Consider the following 21,596-nt stretch of genomic DNA (forward strand, 5'->3'; position numbering starts at 1 on the left):
TTCCTATGTCCTTCCTTACTGACTGCACTATTCGGACTGCACTTATCATGGTGACCGGTGACGCACTATTGCTTTGGCTATAGAGGTCTTACTGTAAAAGGGTATTCAAATGGAGCCTTTGAGTTATCCACTAGTAGCTTCAGCATCCTTCAGCTCGGACTACAAAATCGCAGCCAGAAAAAAAAATGGCGAATTTGTGAAATTGGTAACGCAGCAGTCCATGACTTTGTTTATCAGCTCCACATCAAATATTGTGATGCAATGGTTCAAAAGACGTAACAGAGAAGAGAGAAAACTGATCAGCTTGAAAAATATGACCCAAACAGAATATAAAGATATATATGCAGCACCTGGATAGACCATAATCACATTTTCTGCATTCCTAGAGAGTCCAAGTACACAACATACTGTATTTAAGGGCTAAAATAAGTAGATTTGCATATGTCTCCTTTAACGACGTTATTAGTATAAGGAAATTGTAGTGTTAGGAATTATGTCAATTTTTTCTACCATTGATTTTTAAAGGTAAAACATTAAATTGTTATTAAATTGGTAATCAAAGTAACTGCACAATGAAAAGACATTTGTTATCCAAGAGAAACGAAAACCTACTAAAGCCGTAGGCAAAGCAACCCAAATTCTGCTTCAGTTATTCAGCACCACAGCTCTGGCTGAGTCCGAGTGACCCTTGGGCTGAAAACCTCTTGATCTTTGATTGTCTAAGAAGCTCCTTGATCTGTCCTACCTCTGCGTCCAGAAGGCGTAGGCGCGGGTGTTGAGAGCGTACTCCAGCTCAAAACGAGAGCGCAGGGCGGCCACGTGGCTTCGGCCGGGTCCTCCTCGGCCAAGCAGACAGTCGGAGGAGGAGGAGGGCGAAAGGGAGCCGCTGCTGTTGCTGGAAGCCGGGGACATCAGCTGTGAGACCACAGAGCAAACACGTCATCGTGAGCGGTGAGTCAAAGCGACGCTACAGATGGGAACAGCGGCTCTCCAGAGTACACGCCCTACTTGAAATGCAAGATTTTAGAGACTTAAAAAATGAGACAGGCTAAATCTGTTTGGTGTATTAACCTATAATCGGGCATATATATCGGTTTATTAAACTTTAAAAGCAAACTGTTTCTGAGTTCGTGTATTTCTGGCTGGATTTTCCTGCCATTTTATCTTTGCATCCTTGAGATGAATCTACAATTCGCAGAGAGGTTACATGGGATAAAAGCTGAACACATTGCACCCCAAACTGGCTTAAAAAAGCTGAAGGAAGCTTTTGAAAGTCTGGTCTTACATTCAGTTGAGATGTTGTGGTATTTTAAATACACACTTTATGCTTGAAAACCCTCCGATGGGTATATGGGCCTACATTTCTCCACATACGTAAAAGACGTAAAGTTCACCCGTTATATCAAAAGCTTGATGGCAAGGCATTTTTTCCACACAGGGCCATTCTGGTTTGGATATTTAAATTATAAATTTCTTATTTTTATAAAATATAAAAATATCAAATAATTATTTTCTAAAAATACATTTATTTACTGAAGTTATCTTTGATTGTGTTGACAATCTGTTTCAAGGTCTGAAACATTTAGGTGTGACAAAAATCGAAAAGCAGAAATCTGTAAGGAGGAAAATACTCCCCCCCCCCCCCCCCCCCCCCGCCCTTTCTCCACACCTCAACATTGCTGAGACATTCCTCCAAGCTGGAAACCACCTCAGAGAATTCAGGTCTGTCCTGAAATCACAGAGAAACATTTTATTTCTAGGGCATCAGTCTTACAGCACAAATAAATAAATAAATAATGCCCAGGTGTATGTACTGTCTTTCTTTTTTTTTCATATATATAAGTCCACCCACATGTGAAGCAAAGGTGAACTCTGCTTTTAAGAGGGGGATCCTTTAGATCTCCTGCCTCGGCGTAAAAGAACAAACACTGGCCCCTGGGACCTGATCTAAAATGCACCACATCCTGAGACGGGGGACGCAGTCTGTCAGCTGTTCAGAAAGCATTTTCATACATTTATGTCTGATATGAAATAACGGTTATTTGGCAAATTAAGAACAATTTAAGTCAAATTCAGTGACTTGATGTCTTTACATGCTTGCACTGAGAAGCAGCCATTTTCAAAACATGGCAAATGGGTAATTTGTTGGGGGCGAGCCTCGATTGGCAACCAGGAAGAACACCTGTCAGAAAGGGAAATACAGTGCCAGCATGTTTGGCCGTGAAATAAGTGTAATAATCGTGTAATTATGAGCATCACAGTGGGATGATCCTGCAAATCCCACACGTTCTTACATAAAAACAGCAGAGAGACGATGTGCAGTATCATCTGGGCGCAGGTTTCTATCATTCGTTAAGTGCTGCTCGTGCATGAAGGACCCACTGACTCTGCATCGTTTTACTTAGAAGCTTTACCACAGCTGAAGACACTAATTCAATTAGCCTCTTTTACTGTTCATCATAACCAAGAGCACACAGTGAGCAGAGCAAAACACAATAGAGGGAAAGTGCTTCGTGTACAAGGTTAGAAAAAAATGTAGAAGATGCTCCTTTATTCATGAAATCTGATAACCAGAAATAAACCCCGGCAAAAGTAAAAACTCAGAGTATTTACTTCTGGTTGGGAGTTCCAGCCTCTCATGAGAAGAGCAGAGATCGGTTTGGGGATGGAGTAGCCAATGGGAGGCCGGATGTGATGGTAAGCCATGTCTGCAGCAGCGGCAGCTGAGGATCAAAGGGACACTTGAGACGCAGGCGTAAAATTAAACCATTTTTGCTGACAACCTCTCCAATGAACTTCTGTTTTAAACTTCTCAATTACGCGGGTAGGTAAGTGAAATATTACATTTCTGCTTTCTCTTATTAGACATGAGCATAACCCCTGGAACATAAACAAAGCCACCTACCGATCTGGGCATCGGTGTATGAATGTGTGAGCATTTGAGAGTGTGATTGGGTGAATGTAGCTGTAATATTAAGCGTTTTTAGAGGTAAGTATGACTGGAAAAGTGCTACATAAACTCAGTCTATTTACTATTTAAACAGGCCTACATAGAGTAACCAGATGTCCTGATTTGCACGGGACTTTGTTTGTTTTCACTCCTATCCCGGTGTTGTACAGACAAACAAGGCAACAGCAGCCGACATTAACTTGAGCAACATTTAACTTTATGCAAAAGTTTAATAAAATTTTTCTGGTAAGCTTTGGAAAAGTGTTACTCTTTAAAAGCTAGTTGAGTTTTTTTCTGATAAACTTGGAATAATTTTCCTAAACCTGATAAAAAGTTAAATAACGCTTCGTATAAACTTGTGATAATTCATTGTTGTGTGCCAACAGGCATAGCAAAAATTGATTACAGTAACGAGCGATTTGTGCTAAATTAAAACGTATGATGTCATCATACTGATGATGTGTCCTGCCTTGTCCTTTATGAGCATCCTGTTGTCACACATTAGTTTATATCTGGTCCCCTGTGGCCCACAGCATCACAGACCTGCCATACTTAACACTCGACATATGGGTGCTTTTCCAAATATTCATCTTCTTAGTGTTTGATGATGAAAAGCTCAGTCTTAGTATATTCTGACCAAAAGTGTGCGTTTGTGAAGGTAGGACAGAAAGGGCTTTTCCCGTGGCATCACTCCTAATAAACTGGTTGGCACTCGGATAGCGTTTAATTCTTGTTAATAAGAGGACAGTTCCTGAGATGATTTTGATCACCCTCACCTGAATTTAACTTGCCTTATGCTGTAGGAACCCTGCAATAATAGCGGAAGGTGCTGGAAATACTTTTCTAAGCACAAAAAGCTAGATGTTTTTTTTCCCCCATTTTTTTATGAGCATTCAAAACACAGATACTGACACCGCTCCATATAAAGCCGTGCATCACACATGTATTTCCTGGAGTTGTAATAATAGTTGGAACTGTTGAGGGGGATGGAAAATTACCTGGCTTCAGGTGAGCAAAAGGGATTTCTCCAGTGAGCAGCTCCCACAGACAGAGGGCGTAGCTGAACATGTCGGCCTTCACCGAGTAGCGGGTGCACTGGGTGAACACCTCAGGAGCCATCCATCGCAGGTTCTGCATGCCCAGAACGCAGCGGGTAGGGAGACGCTTGCACTTTAGTTTGCAGAGCAGGCTTCACAGAAGCATATGACTGATGTGTTTTAAAACATTAAGTCAGGTCAAACACATACATCCACACGGGTGAAATATGGGCCAATTACACAGAGTCGTAGTAAGGGCGAGGAACTGGAGACAACAGGCGGTTCCCCGGAGATGCAACACACTTAACATCAAACTGCAGGCAAAGCACTCTGTAGCACTGAGTCAGCACATCCAGACAAAATTCTGCATGAAGGCACTTTTCTTTTTTAGCTGGCGGGTAATTGATGGCAGGTGCCAGAAGAAGCTCTGGCTTGGGCCTCCACAACAAAAACCCGCGTAGAGTTTAATTTCCGCCTGAAGCGGCTCGTTCGGTAGCTGGTGTGAGACGTGTAAGGCTGGAGAGGGAGGGGGAAATCGCGATAATGTCATAAAAGTCATGAGCAAACGAGCAAATATCACTGACCCCCGGCTGCTTGGTCAGGTTATCCTCATCTACCGACTGCAGAAATCTGGATTCTGTAAAGGAAGAGAGACCGTTCAGGGGTAAAGCAAAGGTGGACAGCTCTGTTCACAGTGATCAGCATAAACTCTGTCATATCTAAGTGGCTACCTTTGATACCTTTTTGTCTCATCAAAAACTCATTATTGAAAAGAAGTTTGTGGTATTTAACTTCTGTATTTATTTAACAGCCAAATACGAAGCAATAGTAGACAAGCAGATTGTGCAAAGCTAAGTACCCCGGTGCTGCTGTTCAGATGTTCAGAGGGATTACTGCCGTTGAAATTGGACATTCCTGCAAACTGTTGCAAAACGGACACCGAAACCCCAACCGGACTAAAAGGCTGCGGTGGGACCAGCGTAGAAATGTACGTCAGCAACACCATGAAAGACCCAGAAAACAGCTTCAACAATGATGGGGAGCACTTGATGTGTAACATTCAAACTTCTCATTCTGGCTTAGTTTTTGTTTATAAAGTAAGAACATTGTAGAGTCGGTTGGGGTCTTTTACACTCAAGGTTAGGTTTCAATCATTTATTTGAATCTGGTAAAGACGAGGGCATTTTGGCTATCTCCTAAAACACAGGTGTCAAACTCAAGGCCCGCGGGCCGATTCCAGCCCGTCAAGATAAATTATCCGGCCCCCAAGAGCCAAAACAAAAGGCATATCATGTCATAAAGTAGAGGGATATATCCTTTTAAAGTGTATAAAGTGGCTAAAACTGTGCCTTCTGTTAGTGTAACTCACCCCAATATCAACTTTTTTTGCAGATAAACTGTATAAACGGGGCTTAAGGGTGCTACTTTTATGTCACTGTGCATTTTTTATACTACTATGTGAACTGGAATGAAATTATGAAATGAAAAGTATGGTCTATACACGTGCAACTGGCCCTTTTAATGACATCATGACACCAAAGTGGCCCCATATAGAAATGAGTTTGACATCCTTGTCCTAAAACATAAATCCCAAAATGAAAAAAAGCATGCTGTGTACTTTCCTTTTCCTGTTTTCGTAAAATTTGAAGATGTACAGTTAAGCCCCAAATTATTTTTAGCCCTGGCAAATTAGAAATCTGATGGTGAACCTGTGAAGGTAGCCAAAGATTATCATGATGGTAAGAAGGCTTTCCAACTAAGACCAGGAGCTCATCTCCAAAGATAAATCATCAAAAGTGGAAACATAAAAGAACTGCTCAACAATTATATTAAGGGTTTGACTGATGAGATGTCAATAGAGTTTTTACTTATTTGTGAAAAAGACATAATTTTACATGCAATTTTTTTAAATATATGTAAATAAAAAGCATATTTCTTTCAAAATGTATAATCTTACAAAGTATCTCAATAACGGACCTTAGTCTCTGAAAAAACACAGAACTGCTATGCTTAATTTAGCTAAAATCCACCACCGTCTGGCATAACCTGACTGTGAAAATGATCAAATTGTGTCAGAGTTGTCGGTGGTGAACAAAGTTGTTCTTATGGATGCTCTAGCTAGAAGATCCAGATCCATTCTGGATCAGTTCGTCTTTCCTTTTGAACTCAAAGAGGAGACATCCTGACCTCCAAAATCCGCCACCACTGCATGCCCGTCCTCATAGAGCAGGATATTGTGGCTGAAAGGAAGACATCAGTAGTTACTGCAGACCAAAAAAAAATGGCTCCCGCCACACACGTTATTAGCGTGACGCCAACCTGTTGAGGTCCCGGTGGATGATGGGCTGGGTGAGGTTGTGCAGGTACTCCATGCCCTTGGCCACGTCGATGGCAATGATGAGCTTGGACTGCAGGTCGATGAGCCTGTCCATTGACACATAATAAAGCAGCAACCACTTAGTGCCGGATCAATGGCCTCTGCCAATCACACGCAGCACTCTACACAGATCAATAGGACAGTCTATAAAGACAGCACCTGGCCACACAGTTAGCGGAACACTTCATCTGGATCGATGCTGATCCCGGCTGAGGGGCAGAGATTGGCGGACCGGCGCTAGCTCGGCTGATAATGAGACCTGGACCCGTCGGCCGCATCGCGCAAACAAGTGCTTATTCTACAACACCAAATAATTACTGCCAGCTGCTTGACCTCCTTTTTACATCAGATTTACTGCCACCTACATATCGATCTTCTGCATAATACAGACCAACTGGATTTTTTTTTACTTTAAAGCAAAATGCTCAGCTCATCCACAATCTATCCTTTTTATTTGGAGAAGCTTATTTTGTTAGCAGGGGTCAACGCATAAGTTGACCTGTAATTAACAGAAATGCAATAGACTGCATCTTACTCTGAAATAGCCCAACTGGTTCAGCAGAATCTATCTTATCTCGTATCTTAACATGTTGTGATATAAAAACATCACAATGGAGGTGGTTAGATGACAAGACTGGAGACACGATGATGATTGCTTGTGCTAAAGTGGCTGTAAAGTTAAAGAACCCCCACCCTCAAAACATTCTCTTTTACCCCCCTGTACAGAAATCCCTGGACTAGAGTGTATAAATTGATAAAGGAAAGAAAGCATTCAGTGTGTTGGCTCCTATAGCGTGGAATCAGCTCCAGTCTGAGCTCAAGATGTCGGAAACTATTTCATTGGACTTATTTCGAGCGGTTCTTAAAGATAGACAACAAGCTTGTATGAAACAGTGTCACTGCTTTTAAATTGTTTTTATTGTTTTATATTTGTGCATATGTATTAATTGGTTTTATTTTTGTAACCAGGTTGTAGTGTTTTTGCAGATTTCTGCCCAGGTCCCCCTTGAAAATTAGATCCAGATCTCAACGGGGTTTACCTGGTTAAATAAAAAAAATAAAAAAAAATAAAAAAAAGAGAAAACTTTAGGCGCATTTTATTTTTTTAACCAAAAGTTTGTTGTGACTTTGTCTCTTGTAGATATTACCCAGTGAGTCTTACTAACAATTTTCTATTTATTATTTGCACATGTTGTTATCTGTTCAATTCGATTCAATAAGATTTTTTTCAACCCAAAACTGAAAAAGGACGTTGTTGAAACTGTTATCATGTGAGTTTTGTCAACGAGTCGTCATACAGGTGTGGCTGTGGGCAGGAAGGATCTCCTGCAGGGGTTATAGGGTTGTTGCAGATCTGACTGAAGACACTGTGTGAAAGCTCTGGGTGACAGGCGGATGAGATTACTCTCTCTGCTACAGATGCTGTAAACACTGAAGCACCTAAAACCTCCTTAAGAAGCGCAGTCTGCTCTCTCCCTTTATGTAGAAAGCATTCATTGCTCCTACTTCAGTCCCGTTTCTTGTTCAGGTAATGATAGAAGTGTTGACTCTCACCAGTCTCATCCACTTCTTCTCCCATGATGGAAATAGTGTCTGACATATTCCCAAATTAATCCCATAAAATCTACGATCATCTTTCTTTTTTTCCTCCTTTCCATTCAAGATGAGATGACCGTTCACACCACAAAAGCCAAAAGCGGTCCACCAGTTCTCAGTACCCACCTTCTTGGCCATCTCTTATAGACCTGACAAATGCAGATGACATGACTGACTTGTGCGAAAAGAAATGGTGAGAGTACAATGCCCTGCGGTGCTCCCATCTTCCTCAGCACCTGGTCAGAAAAATGACCCTTTGGTCTCACAAACTGTGGTCTGCTTGTCAGGTAGTCAATCAATCCAAATCAATCCAGGCGATTGTTGACACCTCCACCTGTTTGTTCTTGAGTTTCTCACTTAGTAAATCAAGCTGAATTGTGTTAAATGCCCTGGAGAAATCAAAGAGCATGACCTTCACAGTGTTCCTACTGTTTTCTAGTCTTTTTCATCTAGTCTACGTACAAAAAATAGGGTAACTTTTTCAAGGGGTACTGAAAGTACATATATTTAGAATTGATAATCAACATAGAAACATGTTTAAATACCTTCTGTATTTATGTAAAGAGCAGTGTGTTAATGGTGGACTGTTCTTTGTAGCCCTTTTTATCCTCTGAACTTTGCCAACATGCGACTCATAATAATAAAGTTTTAGTAGGATTTGTATTGATCACCAGCTAAACCAAGAGCCCAGTAACACTGATAATGAAAACAACTAAACAGATGTACTCAAAAAATATTTAAAAAGAAAATTAAAAATGAATACATAGATTCAAATAACCCCACAACTTTTAAGCGGGTGCCTTAAACTATTACATCTCTAACTCACTGTAGCAGATAACTGTACTATAGGGCTAACATTTAGCATTAAAATAGAAACTATATATAAAATATGGTTTGAATGCCCTCCTATATAGAAGTGCTTCTTTGAACAAAGTTTGTGTTAGCCTCTGTTTTTATAAATCACAATACATTGTGTTGCTGCTTACTGTATAGTTGCTGTGGGTTTATGGTACGTTTCTATTGTGTCTGGATAGGAATCTATTTATCATCAGGATTAATCTGTTTTACTAGGTTTTGTCTTCAAGGTCAATTTGTAAAAAAAAATTGACATATTTGCTGTTTTTCGTTTGCATTTTGCAATTACTGTCTACGTCTTTTGGCACCTGTGCAGGTTGTAACGTTTTGCAGTTGTTTTACTGGCTTGTTAACCAGAAATAATAATTAGTGGTTTTGGTAAATGGCAGAGGGTAGATCAATGCACCGTGCTCTGATGATTGGTTGAGCCTGATATATTTGTGTGTGTGCACATTAGTGATGCACAGCTTCTCACCTTTTCTGCTCGTGCAGCAGGGAGAACAACGAGCCTCCAGAGACGTACTGGGTGACGATGGCAAACTGACTGGGGTCGTCCAGACACGCCCCCACAAACTGAATGATGCAGGGGTGATTGAGGCGACACAGGATGGAAACCTCTCTGCAGAACATGTCCACATCAGACTTTGAGCAGTACGTGTTGGCTCTGTAGCTGTTATTAACAAAAAAATAAATAAATAAAAATAAAAATCAAACATCTTCTAACTCTCTATTGGATCCAAAATCATTTCTTCTGTCTGGGTGAGGAGAAAAAATACCGTTTTATGGCGACAATTTTGTTTCTGCATTTGCCTCTGTAGACTTTCCCAAAGGAGCCTGCGTGTGTAACGCACACGCTCATCAATAGCGTTATCAGATTTTCAAGCACATTAGCGGACAGGAAAAACAAAGACGAATGGACCTACCCGAGCCGATAATTTCATTAAACTCCAGCTCAGACAGCTGAAGGTGGAAATGAGATGGAAGGCTGGCCCTGAGCACGAGCACTTCAGCTTTTTCTGGAAGAACAATAAAAAAAAAAAGTGTCGTTAACTCCAGGTGGAATTACTCAGGAAGTAAATCCTTAATTTAGATCCACTGTCCCAGTTAGACTACCTACAACATGATTTATTTCAACAAATCTTAAACTAAATATTATTGTAGCACACAAAGTGTATGTAGCCTTATTCTCCTTCTTATGGCAACAGTACAGAAAACATTTATATTTATTTGTGTGGTTATTTGGAAAAAAATATATTTGCAATAAATTAATGTTTGGTTTTGTTTTAATGAAAACCTATTGCTTTATTTAGAAATGAAGACAAATTGATTTAAGTTGGTTTGATAATCAACAAAAAGCCTGATTTATATGTTCGGATCAGACAAACAGACAAACTGTGTGCAGTGCCCTGAGTCGACAGAGTTGTGGGGGAAATCTGCTGTGCTTTCACTCCACCTCACTACCTTTGGTCATGCTTTTGATTTTTCCCAGGGGAGATGGGACTGAAACATAGGAGCCATCTGGGGGGGGGGGGAAACAGTGTGCGAAATCAGACATTTTGTTGGGAGATTATTTAGGATTTTGTTGCAATTGATCATCTGGTTATTTCTCACCCCCTCCTGGCTGGGAGTATTCATTGCACGGAGAATCATCTGGACGTTTATAGTGCTTAAGTAAGGTGACGATGGCATCGTGACCTGGCAAACATAAAGAGAAGACAAGAGCAGGCTTTTAGTTCGTCTATACAAACACATGTGCAGACAGGGCCTTGAAGATTGGATGAAGTCTTTGACTTGCAGCATTCGCTCCTCCTGGACGAGCGTGGAGCGACGGTGGAGAGCTGCTTCCATTGGGTTGTTGACTTTGCAGCAATCCCTCATACGGGCGGACTCGTTAGCTGATTTATGAACGCAACGGATTACGCTGGATTTTTATTTTTTAGTATCAAATTAAAGGGGAATGAATACAAAGTCATGACACACTTAGAAAATTTCTGCTTGAAATTTTGAAAACCCTTTTTGTCCGCTTCACAGTTATGCACAGCCAATTGTTTTTGTTATTAATTAAATTTTAATTTTTTGTGCATAATCTAGTTAAGGTTATTTATTTTACTTTATTGTTTGATATTTCTTTTGAGATGATGTGTTGGTTATTTAGTTTTCTTTGCTTCTGGTTAGTTATGAGCAATTTGGGTGGATTAAGCGTATTAATAGGATGTCAGTGGTAGGACCAGCATGCATCTGGGTGGGCGTATGGTTTTTTTTACCAGCGCAAGAGAAGCACGGAGGAAAATGTTTGTCAATTTCTGTTTGCTTGCTTGCAAAAGAGAAATAAACCACAAACTAAACGACTTTACCTGGAAAATGGATTTATTTTTGCCTGCGTAAATTACTCGTCCAAGGTGCATCTGTGGCCCTTGTGGATTTTTTTGGAGATGTCAAAGCTGGGCCACAACAACATTAAGTTCTAAATAAAATACGTTAAAGCTTGTGTCTGTGAATTTATGTCAATGCGAACGCTTTGTAAGGCATTTACAGGCTCACCTTTTTCATAAGCCCACATCAGGCACGTCTGCTCGTCTTTCTCCCCGCTGGACCTGCTGGGGTCACAGGCCACGAGGTTCATGTCGGCCCCGTTGTCCAGCAGAAACTGCACCAGGCGGATGTGGCCGTGGAAACAGGCACTGTGAAGGGCTGCATACGAGGATGAGACTTTGGATTTGGTTGCAGATGTGTAAAGAGGGGTCATGTCAGTTTTAAGGCAACTGAGCGGTCACCCGTATGGCCATCTCTGCCCTGGTGATTGATGCTCATGGCGTTCTGGCCCAGCAGGAACTTCACCATCTCTAGGTCTTTGCCGTAAGTGCACGCACTGCGACATTAGACGGAGAATTATTATCCCCTCTGAGCTGAACGGACAGCACATAACGCCGCCGTGCTCGTCTGTACCTGTGAAGCGGCGTCTCGCTGAATATGTTCTCCTTTAAAAGACTCTCCGTACCAGAAAGCTGCATCATCTCCTTCACCGCGCTAAATTTGCCGTTGTAGCAGGCCCTGAGGAAAAACACATCAAGTCAACGGCTGCAAGCGGGTAGATGACCGGGGTCCGTGGTGGGTTTATTTACAGGTGCAGTGGTGTGTCGCCGTAGATGTTGACGGAATGAGGCTGGACTTCGCTGTTCCCTTCCAGGAGAAAATGAACGATCTCGTGGTGGCCAAAGCGGGCGCAGAAGTGGAGAGGAGCGTGTTCTTCGTTGTCTCGGGCATTGACTGGTTTGAAAGAGAGCAAACAGTGGGAGACGCTGAGCAACTGTCCTTGCTTAAATGTTTTGGAAATGACTCCCAAGTGGCGACTGGAGAAGCAAATACGCTGGTTCAACCTGATTGTGCTGCACAGGATAAATGGTTTTTTTTTGACAGCTACCAAACAAGTTAAAAATAAATCACTCAGAATTTCTAAGCTTAATTAGCTTAAATGGGTCATCCTGATTCGGCTTTCCTGTTCTCACCGTTAGCTTTGCTCTCGTCTCCCACCAGCAGGTTGATGATCCCAAGAAAGCCTTTAGCTGCAGCCAGGTGCAGCGGCCGGTCACCCACCTCACCGCTTGCATCCACATCTGCCCCAAACTTCAGCAGAAGCTTTGCCACCTGGAAAACAAGAAGAATGCATGTCGGGAATAAGGGGAGGGATTTTTTTTTTATTTTCCAGTTCAGGTTTTTTTTGGAATAATGTAAGTCATCATCAACCTGCTCATGACCGTAGTAGGAGGCGATGTGCAGCGGAGTGAAGAACACAGCATCCTGAACGTTGACGAAAGCGCCATGCTGCAGGAGTATGTCAGCAACCTGAATGAGGACAAGATAATCAGTCAAAATGAGTTTGTTCATAAAACAGATCGGACTTTTGATCATACCACCGTTAATCGGTAAACAGCAAGCAAGATGCTACAATCAATAAAAGCAGCGAGATTTGCTACTGCAACAGCACAATTATTCTTTCCAACTGATATAATATTGCAGAAATCAATACACTTTTTCATGTTTTCTAAGAGATCCAAACATTAGAGCAAAGCCAGAGGAGTTTGGCTATATAGCCCATTTAAAAAGCATTGACAACACTAAAACCTTTTCCATTGTTTCTCTTTTTCCACTCAGCCCTCTTTACTCTGAATATCTAAATAAGATGTCATGTAAACCGTCAACCAACGGATGTTTGTTTGAGAACATCAGAGTATAAAAAGACTGAGTTACACCAGAGAAACTGCTCAGAGAGAGAGGGTTGTTCAGAAATGTAAAGCAGGACGTTGGGATGTGAAACAGCAACCCAAGGTTTCAAACATCACCCAGAGCAACATTTAATCCACCATCCTAAAACTGAAACAGTATGGCAAATTTGCAAAGCTACCAAGACACCTAAACTGGCATATTGGACAAGAAGAGGCTTAATCAAAGGAGCAGCCAAGAGGCCCATGGTGACTCTGGAGGAGCTGCAGAAATCCAGAATTCAGGTAGAAAAGTCTGTCACCAGGACAGCTGGTGCTCTCCGTGAATCTGGTGTTAATACTATCTGACCTACAGCATCACATCAGGATGCTGGGCAGAGCTGATGGAACGATGGAGGAACCTGAACAAAGGGCCACGCTGCAGGAAAACCTGTTAGTGGGCACAGAAAGCAGGAGCCTGAAGAGGGTGTTCACCTTCGTGCAGGACAGCGAACCTGCATCCAGAGCTTCAGTAGAATGGTTAAAATCAAAAAACACATTCATGACTGATTCAGTCGTAGTGGAATAGAAAAGAAATATCCTTTATTCTCCCACCTTGGGGAAATTCAGGTGTATTGGCGGCAAAGTGAAAGGCAAATGGAGTATGCAGATACACACAAAAGCATAAAATATAAAAAAAAATACAATATAGGAATAAGGGACTGTAGAAGTCCACACCGAAATCCAACTGAGGAGATTTGGCCGGACTTGAAAAAGGGAAAATATTGGGGTGGTGAACTGTAACAGTAGTAAAAGAGTTTAATCAGAAAGGCCTTTTCTGTACATTGATATCTTAGACTATATTAAAAAGCTGAAGAGCTTTGAATGTTTTTGCAACACACTGTATCAAAATCTTTTAAAAGGAACAGAATGCTGGTGAAGATTCTCAGTCATCCAGGTCATGGTCATTCAAAAAAAAAAAAAAAAGTAAAAAACAAAGCAATTGGACTTGTTTTTCACAGTTGAAGACGTTTCGCTTCCTCTCCAGGAAGCTTTCTCACTTGAAAAAGTCTGGAGTAATGTGGAGTAAAAAGCTTGTTACTCCACATTACTCCAGACTTTTTGTGGCCTTACTGTGGTACGTTGGTAATGACGAGTGGACGGAGTGGGATGCATGTAAGATAGTGACTCTCCCGCTCACCTCCTGATGCCCGGCCAGCGTGGCAACGTGCAGCGCTGTGAGGGCCCCGTATCCCACCTGCTGCACGTCTGATCCACCGTGCAGCAGCTCAGTCACCAGCTCTGCGTTGTCCTGCAGCCCAGCAACGCACCAAGGACTTAGACTCGTAACGTTATCTTCAAAAGAACAAACATTCGCCATGAAGACAAGAGTTGCCCGACCTTATAAGCCGCCAGGTGGAGCGCAGTAAAACCGTTCCTGGTCAGCCTCGAAGGACGCAGGCCTTTGAGCATCAGGGTGCGCATGTGGGCCTTATTTCCTGGGCACACCAGGGTGATATCATGTGCTAATTATACAATACTTCAGCCAATTAAACCTTATACAAAGGAGTAAAGAGATATAATCAACCCTGCTCTACTTTTTTATTTCTCCACCTGTCTTTAGTTTTTTTTTGCTGCTGAGAACAGAAAAGGTCATCTGGGCACAATGAAGTCAGTGGGCGCCACGGTAATCCTTCCCTCCACGCTCACATTTTTTTGCAGAGGTGTTATTAATAGACTCCAGCAGTCGTGCATACCTCCACACACGCAGCAGAGATGCAGCAGCGACAGCCCCTTCTCTGTCCGGTAGTTCACGTTCACCTTCTGGAAAGCCTCGTCAGAGCTGAACCGCAGGCCGTCAGAATCCCAAATCAAAACCAAAAGCTCGTCAAAATAAAAAAGGGGGCTCCACAGAAAGCGGTGCAGCTTTGATTTCTCAGAACAGACTTTCATTTGCGTCGATCAGGAAGGGGATGGTTTGTCACCTGAATGCGAGGTGGAGGTCTGCCAGGGCGCTTTCTGGGAGCTGGAAGTCGTCGTCCAGCTTCTCGATGATCACAGAGTACGACTCCCCCACCTTCTTCTTCCACTCGTCTTCACATCGCGGTTATTACAAACACATCAGAATCTCTTCGCTTTACGCCGCTTTGCATAGCATCCATAAAGTAACACGTCAACAACTTGAAATAAGAAACTGTGGCAGCTCGTGTGAGTCTTCAGAGGAGTGATGCGAGCTCAGTGATAAAAAAAAGGAGCGCAGCAAGTTCTGTATACATCCAAAAACGACAGCTAAAAAAAAAGGCCTTACCTGTGCACGTCTGAGATGGTCTGGATTTGTAATTTCCCATTGAAACGGCCTTCTTTCTGTCTTTTTTTTTATGCGGCGTGTAGTTTAGTGAAGAACACAATCTGACACTCTGGCACAATTGGACGGGTCCAGATAAAGACGGATCATGGCTGTATGCTAAAAATAAACCCTTCTGAGAGGAATGCCTCACAACTATGACAGCCGATCTCCCTTCACTGTGTGAGTCTGCGGATTGTTGACCAAGCGGGGCGATCCGTGTGCAGCGTGATAAGAGACGGGGGAGGAGGATGCAGGACGTTGTCGCTTTTTCATTCAAAAGATAGGATTTTTAACAGAATTATTAGCTGCTTCCTGCTGAAAAGCTCACATTAAAACATTGACTTACAGGAGTTGCTGTAGTGCAATGAAGAAGTTAATATTTGTATTACATTGGAGCACTAAGATTGCACAGTCCAGTTTTTTTAAGTCTTTGATATTTGCATTTGTTATGCTTTTTTTCTTAATACTTATGTAATTATTTTTTTATATATATATTTTTATGTCCAGGACACACCAACAAGATAGGAATGCTTTTAAATATTGCAAACATGGGTTTTCCCTTCCAGTCCATTGCTGATATTCATCTAAAAAGTGAGTGCAAAGCTACAAGGCTAAGGTCCACAACAGCTGGAGTAAATCCACCCATAACACAGCTGTAACCTCGCTAGACTTTTTCTGCGATGTTGCACTTTGATGTCTGTGACATGAGATTTGATGTCAACAATCGCAGCAAATATCGCATTTCAAAAAAATTAAAAATTATATATATATATATATATATATATATATATATATATATATATATATATATATATATATATATATATATATATATATATATAAAAAGAGGAAAGATTTAAAACGAAAACTTTCCCAGCAGATTTAAGAAATGTTGCAGCGGCACCATATGGTTTGATAATAGTACTAACGTGTTTTTGATCATTAAAGTACAGCAGCCTCTGCACTTTTTGCCACCCCTGGTGAAGACGTGTAAAAGGCCTTAAAATAAAATTGTTTTTTTTATTGCCGTTGCATAACCTTAAACTTCATTCATTCAGTGCAGGGAAGAAAGAACATCAGCATTAAACTCTTTTCTCCTCTTTTTATTAAGTCATGTACTGACTGGCACCTCTACTTTCTCAACCTCTCTTTTTTATTCTTGCTAAAGTCAAAGGATTTCTACTTAAATTGTCCAGGTTGTATAAAGAGATCATGTTAACATGCACTCCAACGAGGTTCTCAGGCCCGTTTGGTAGTGAGGTGATTTTCCACAGTCAATGTTTTTCACATCAAACCTGATGGGGATGATTGTTGCGAAGAATAAAACGATTTAGTCTGATCTGACCACAGAGCGAGGTTCTTTATTAGAACCAGTTGTGATGGTAGGACAGAAAAGGCTTTTCTTCTGTATGATTCTCAAAGTGGGTACATGGATAAAGTCTAATGGTCGTTAGAGAGAACTGGTGACGCAGGTCCTCTGACAGAGAGTTGTGGAGAGTTTTTTTTGGGGGGAGGGAAGTCAGATTTTCCTAGTTATGAGTTGAAAAGTTGAAAAACAAGAACACCTTATGATGTGGTAACGCGACATTGTGAGTGATCTCCAATATGGCTGCCATGCACATAGATAGCAGTAAAGGAGCACTTCTGGAAGTTAAACTTTAAACATTTAGTGCACATAGGGCTGTAAAATATATCTAGTTTTGAACATGTTCCTCCTTTTGCCTCTGATTTAAGCCCGTCTGCTGTTACAATGACCCGCATAACTGAGAATTTGCACAAGCATGTTCCTTTGTGTTTGAACAGATAAAACGGAGAGTATTCTCCGTTTTATTCGTACGTCGTTAACTCAGTTAGCTGAATTTTATTTATTTATTTACGGACTCGGACCGTAGATATGGCAAAGAGGAGGTATGTTTCTTGCGGCCATTTCCTTACTAAATAAATCGGCCTTACTTGAATGGCATGTTCTCCTGTCTTTTCCATTTTGAAGCGGGGATAAGAATGATGGGCCTCTGTGTAAAAGGAACATTTCTGCAGCAAGGAAACAGGAAGTCATGGAACGCTAATTAAAATGCTACTAGAATCTGATCAGCTTAAAACATTTGGATGAAAAAGGAATGAATGACAAAAAAAAAAACAATTGTTATTGTAAAATTTTAAAAAGGTTTCTTTACAAGGGATTTCCCTCTTCTCCTATTTAATGAATCAAAATATAAAAAGTATGAATGATTTTATAGAAACTGTTCTGAAACGGAGTCAATATTAGGTTATAAAATGTCCAAAGCTTCACGTTCACTGACAAAGTAAGTCTGTAAACAGGTTTAAATGCCGAGTTGGGCCTGTTGGATGTCACGACGCAGTCTTCTCTTAAGCTTCAGCATCTCCTCCAGGTTCTTGCGCTGCAAACAGTCCTGCATCGACATCAGAGCCGCGTCTCTGGGAGCGGGGCTGGCGGAGCCGCTCAGGACGGCCTGCAGCATCCCGAGAGACGCGGAGAACGAGCTTCGCTGCTCGGAGCAGACGGGGAACAAGCGGGCGCTCCACAAGCTGCAGCTCGCCGCGTCTCCGGAGAACCCGAGGCTCTCGTTCTCCATCCCCCAGCGGGACAGACACTTTGCCAGGCTGAACCCAAACAACTGTAGTTCTCCCAAGTACGCGGGCGACGCCACGCTTCTCTTTAAATCGTCCTTAATCCCAAAGAAGACCGTAACAAACCCGACCTGCTCCCGGTGGTTTACGCACAACGTGTGCATGAACGCTCCGGCTGGCACGGAGAGGCCCGAGCTGACCCAGCAGCTGCTGACGATGGATCCCCCGCCCACGGACGCCCCTGCTTCCAGCCTGGAGTGCTCCACCACTGACCCGGCCCCCACGCAGCAGCTGGGAGCGAGGACGCTGTGCACGACGCAGCAACCGGAGACGCTTCCGCCGACGTTTACGCTGAAGGCCGACGGCAGGAGGCCCAGCTCGCTCCGGAAAGCCCCGTCCTCCGTCAGGTGGAAGAGGAACTCGGAGGCGGTCCCCATGTGATAGAACTTGGAGTTGTTGAGCAGGACGACGTTGAGGGGCGTCCCTCGAAGCAGGTGGAAGATCTTTTGACGGACCTCCACCAGACTTGCCTCCTCTTTGGTGACGTTAGAGGTGTTTTTGGTGTACTCTATCGTGGCTTTAGGCCCCAGCGCTTGCAGAAAGTCCCCGTACGCGTCTATCTCGCAGCTCAGCGGACCCAGCTCATTCAGCAGGTTCAGGAGTAACTTGGCGGCGTTAAAGTCCATGTAGTAGGTGCTGTCCGTGTAGACGAACTCCCCGTCGGACATGGAGAGAAAGCCGCCCCGCTCCCTGCAGACGGCTCCGCTGTCCCGCATCCTGTCGACGCTCGGCTTGTGCAGGAAGCGCAGACAGGAGGCGTTCTCCATTTCCAGGGATGGGCGTCTGTCACGCGGGTCCAGCACAAACACACCGTGGGTGGTTCCCACGGAGAGCGGGGAGGGGTGGGCTAAGGCTGTGAAGCCCGGTTTATCAAAGCGAACGCTCTGCTCCTCCGGGATGCTGTAGAGCTCTACGTCATCCGCACAGGTGACCAAAACACCGGGCTTCATGTTTGACGGGAAATCCACGTACATGGCCAGTTTGAGCTCCAGCATCTGGTAGATGGGCTCGCCCAGCGGCAACGGCATGAAGATCTTTCCCAGGGCGCTGGCACTGGGCAGACGCTGGCTGAAGCCACCTGAAGACACGCGTGGACGAGAGGAATGATTTATACGGCAGGCGGCAATTCATGTAGTTTTGTTGCAAGGCTAGAATCTAATTTAGCATTCTGTGCATCTTGCTGATTTTTCTTTTTTTTCAACAGAATTCAATTTATTATGTTTTTTATCCATTTGTTTCGATGTAGAAAATATTCAGTGTTTATTTTTGAAACTCCTAAACAGCCTAATCTTTACAGCAGGTAGGAAGTGGAAAAGTTTCTCGGTTATGCAGAAACCTGACAGACTGTGGACTTGCCATGCTTTTTATTTTTTTATTATTATCATTATTATTATTATTATTATTATTTTTTTTTATTCGCTGTATTATAGGAGCAGAAAGTGAGCACAGAACAGAGTTGTTTGCAAGAACACGGTTTGAACTACCCAAAATTAGAAAAAAAATTTGACTGAAGTACTGCATTGACATGACTTGCAATCAAAACCATTTTTTTTTTGCTCTCCTTTTTCATCTCTCACTGCAAATTTTAGCAATACGCTACAGTCATCTAAATCAGTCATCTAAATCAGGTGAGGGCAAACAGTGAAGTGTGTGACTATATGATTAGTGTGCAGAGCGTGGTCTACCACATGTTGCACATTACACACAATAATATGACAATGAATGACAACATTTTTATACATTGCGTAGCCCCAGTTCAAACTCACCAATGTCAATTAGCTTTTTTTATTCATTTATAAATCCATTTAAGCCAAGAACCACTCCAAGAATCCCCCAATAACTGCATCACGTGTATATTTTAGGTGATTGCTCAGCTCCATAAACCTAATTCAACTGAATACATAACTGGGACATATCAGACTATTACTTCCTATCCTAAAAGCACAGATAAGAACTCTAAACACAATCTTTAAGAGCCCTAACAACAATTTACCTCAATGCTTTTATAATTTTGCTCAGCATTAGGCACATTAAACCTTGTCATAGAACCAGGGACAAAAACATAGTTTATGATGAAAATGTAGTTCATTTAAATATAATATATCAAAAATATACTATCAAACTACAGTATACATTTTCTTTGGCCTCCTGTTGCCCTGGTGTCACACGCCTGACCTATATATATATATATATATATATATATATATATATATATATATATATATATATATATATAAAATTGGATTTGTTTTGTCATGCTGCTGTGCTGTTATCCACGACTTTGTGAATGCATTAATTTTAAGAGGAAATAAATCCTTGTAGCTTGGCTCCTTGGCTTTCAGGGTTTTTTTTCCACAGTATATTGCCATTTCTAAATTTCCATTCAAGCAACATGTGCACAACAAACTCCCATCAAACTCGCTTTCTTTGTAAATCGTTGGAAACTGTCAGGTAATTGCGCGAACCTGCGTGGATCAGGATGATCCTCAGCTCGCTTAGGGCTTTCCCACAGATGTCGTTCAGCTGCTGCAGAGCATACAGAGTGGAGCCTCCATTCCCTGCAGGAAAAACACCACTTTTTAAACATCGATCCAACAGAAGAGAGGAGGGAAAGAAGATAAATGCCTTAGAAGTCAGCACAGACCTATTTTGCACCCGGGAGGATCTGAGAAGACCTTGTACTGAGCTCCGAGGGGAAGCTCTTTCCTCTCCACCTTCTCTCTGATCTGCAGCTCGTACGCTTCTCTCTGGCTCTCGTCCGCAGCGGTCACGGCCACCACATCCCAGAACTCACCTGGCAAAACCTCTCGACCTTCAGGAAAGGCCAAACGTTACTGTGGCTGATCTGAATCTGGAGTCAGGTGAGTGAGATGTGAAGCTCACCGCGGAGAGAGTTCAGTTTCCTGAGCTTTTCTCTGGTCGCGTCTTGTAGATTCCCGCTGCAGCCCCGACTCATGCTGGCGCTGCTAATGTCACTAAATTACACGGCGGGGAATGGCTTGTTTTTACTGTAAACTCTCCCAGCTCTCTGTTTATTGTCTACTTCCGGGTTTGATCACGTGGCTGGTTTTGCGTACAGCGCACGCGCGCCGTCAAATCCGTCAACCTTTGCAACAATAATAATAAAAAAAAAACTTGAGGATATTTTAGAGTTATAGAGCGAGCGTTTGCACAAATAGGAGGGTTTCCACGGAAGCACAGAGCTGCCTCCCTTGGAAGAGTAAAACAGAGCCGCATCCCGTTTTATATTAACATCCCTAATAATATAATGTAGATTCATTCAGAGCAGGGCCGGATCATCCATAAGAGGGAGGGGGGGGGGGGGGGGGGACACCACATGACACATGCTTTAAAAATATATTTGTCATTAATTGTTATATTATTTACTCGAAATTGTTGAAAGACCATGCATTATTCGTTTTGTGAACGCTGATGTCACAATAATAATAATAAATGATAAGTAAATCAAGATTTTTTTTATTTCAACATTTTAAAATGAGACATTTGAATATTGTTCACTGCTCATATGCCTACATTGCCTACATGTAGTTGTGTAAGTTAGTAAATAGTAAATTACATTACAGAA

At 42.3% G+C, this 21,596-nt stretch overlaps 1 protein-coding gene across 6 annotated transcripts in view; it reads right to left on the reverse strand.

Moving 5' to 3' along the window:
• tnni3k (TNNI3 interacting kinase) overlaps positions 1 to 21,063 on the reverse strand; it is a 27,688-nt gene extending 6,625 nt beyond the window's left edge. Inside the window, exons 1-25 of one of the 6 annotated variants that reach the window (XM_036141309.1) lie at positions 20,894 to 21,063; positions 20,655 to 20,822; positions 20,476 to 20,568; positions 15,000 to 15,108; positions 14,772 to 14,857; positions 14,416 to 14,513; positions 14,216 to 14,326; positions 12,560 to 12,658; positions 12,322 to 12,460; positions 11,938 to 12,082; positions 11,762 to 11,866; positions 11,590 to 11,684; positions 11,357 to 11,506; positions 10,427 to 10,510; positions 10,277 to 10,333; positions 9,739 to 9,831; positions 9,592 to 9,649; positions 9,291 to 9,485; positions 6,307 to 6,411; positions 6,175 to 6,227; positions 4,572 to 4,624; positions 3,949 to 4,081; positions 2,614 to 2,723; positions 1,670 to 1,729; positions 746 to 915 (exon numbers count right to left, since the gene is read on the reverse strand). In XM_036141309.1, the coding sequence (XP_035997202.1) occupies positions 746 to 915; positions 1,670 to 1,729; positions 2,614 to 2,723; positions 3,949 to 4,081; positions 4,572 to 4,624; positions 6,175 to 6,227; positions 6,307 to 6,411; positions 9,291 to 9,485; positions 9,592 to 9,649; positions 9,739 to 9,831; positions 10,277 to 10,333; positions 10,427 to 10,510; positions 11,357 to 11,506; positions 11,590 to 11,684; positions 11,762 to 11,866; positions 11,938 to 12,082; positions 12,322 to 12,460; positions 12,560 to 12,658; positions 14,216 to 14,326; positions 14,416 to 14,513; positions 14,772 to 14,857; positions 15,000 to 15,108; positions 20,476 to 20,568; positions 20,655 to 20,822; positions 20,894 to 20,966 (2,642 nt within the window). In that variant the 5' untranslated portion in view covers positions 20,967 to 21,063. The other 5 variants (XM_012864859.3, XM_036141308.1, XM_021317599.2 and 2 more) reach the window with 5 other exon arrangements.
• Positions 21,064 to 21,596: the final 533 nt, after the last annotated feature.

Source organism: Fundulus heteroclitus, chromosome 9 (assembly GCF_011125445.2).
Source record: "Fundulus heteroclitus isolate FHET01 chromosome 9, MU-UCD_Fhet_4.1, whole genome shotgun sequence".
NCBI classification, from domain to species: domain Eukaryota; kingdom Metazoa; phylum Chordata; class Actinopteri; order Cyprinodontiformes; family Fundulidae; genus Fundulus; species Fundulus heteroclitus.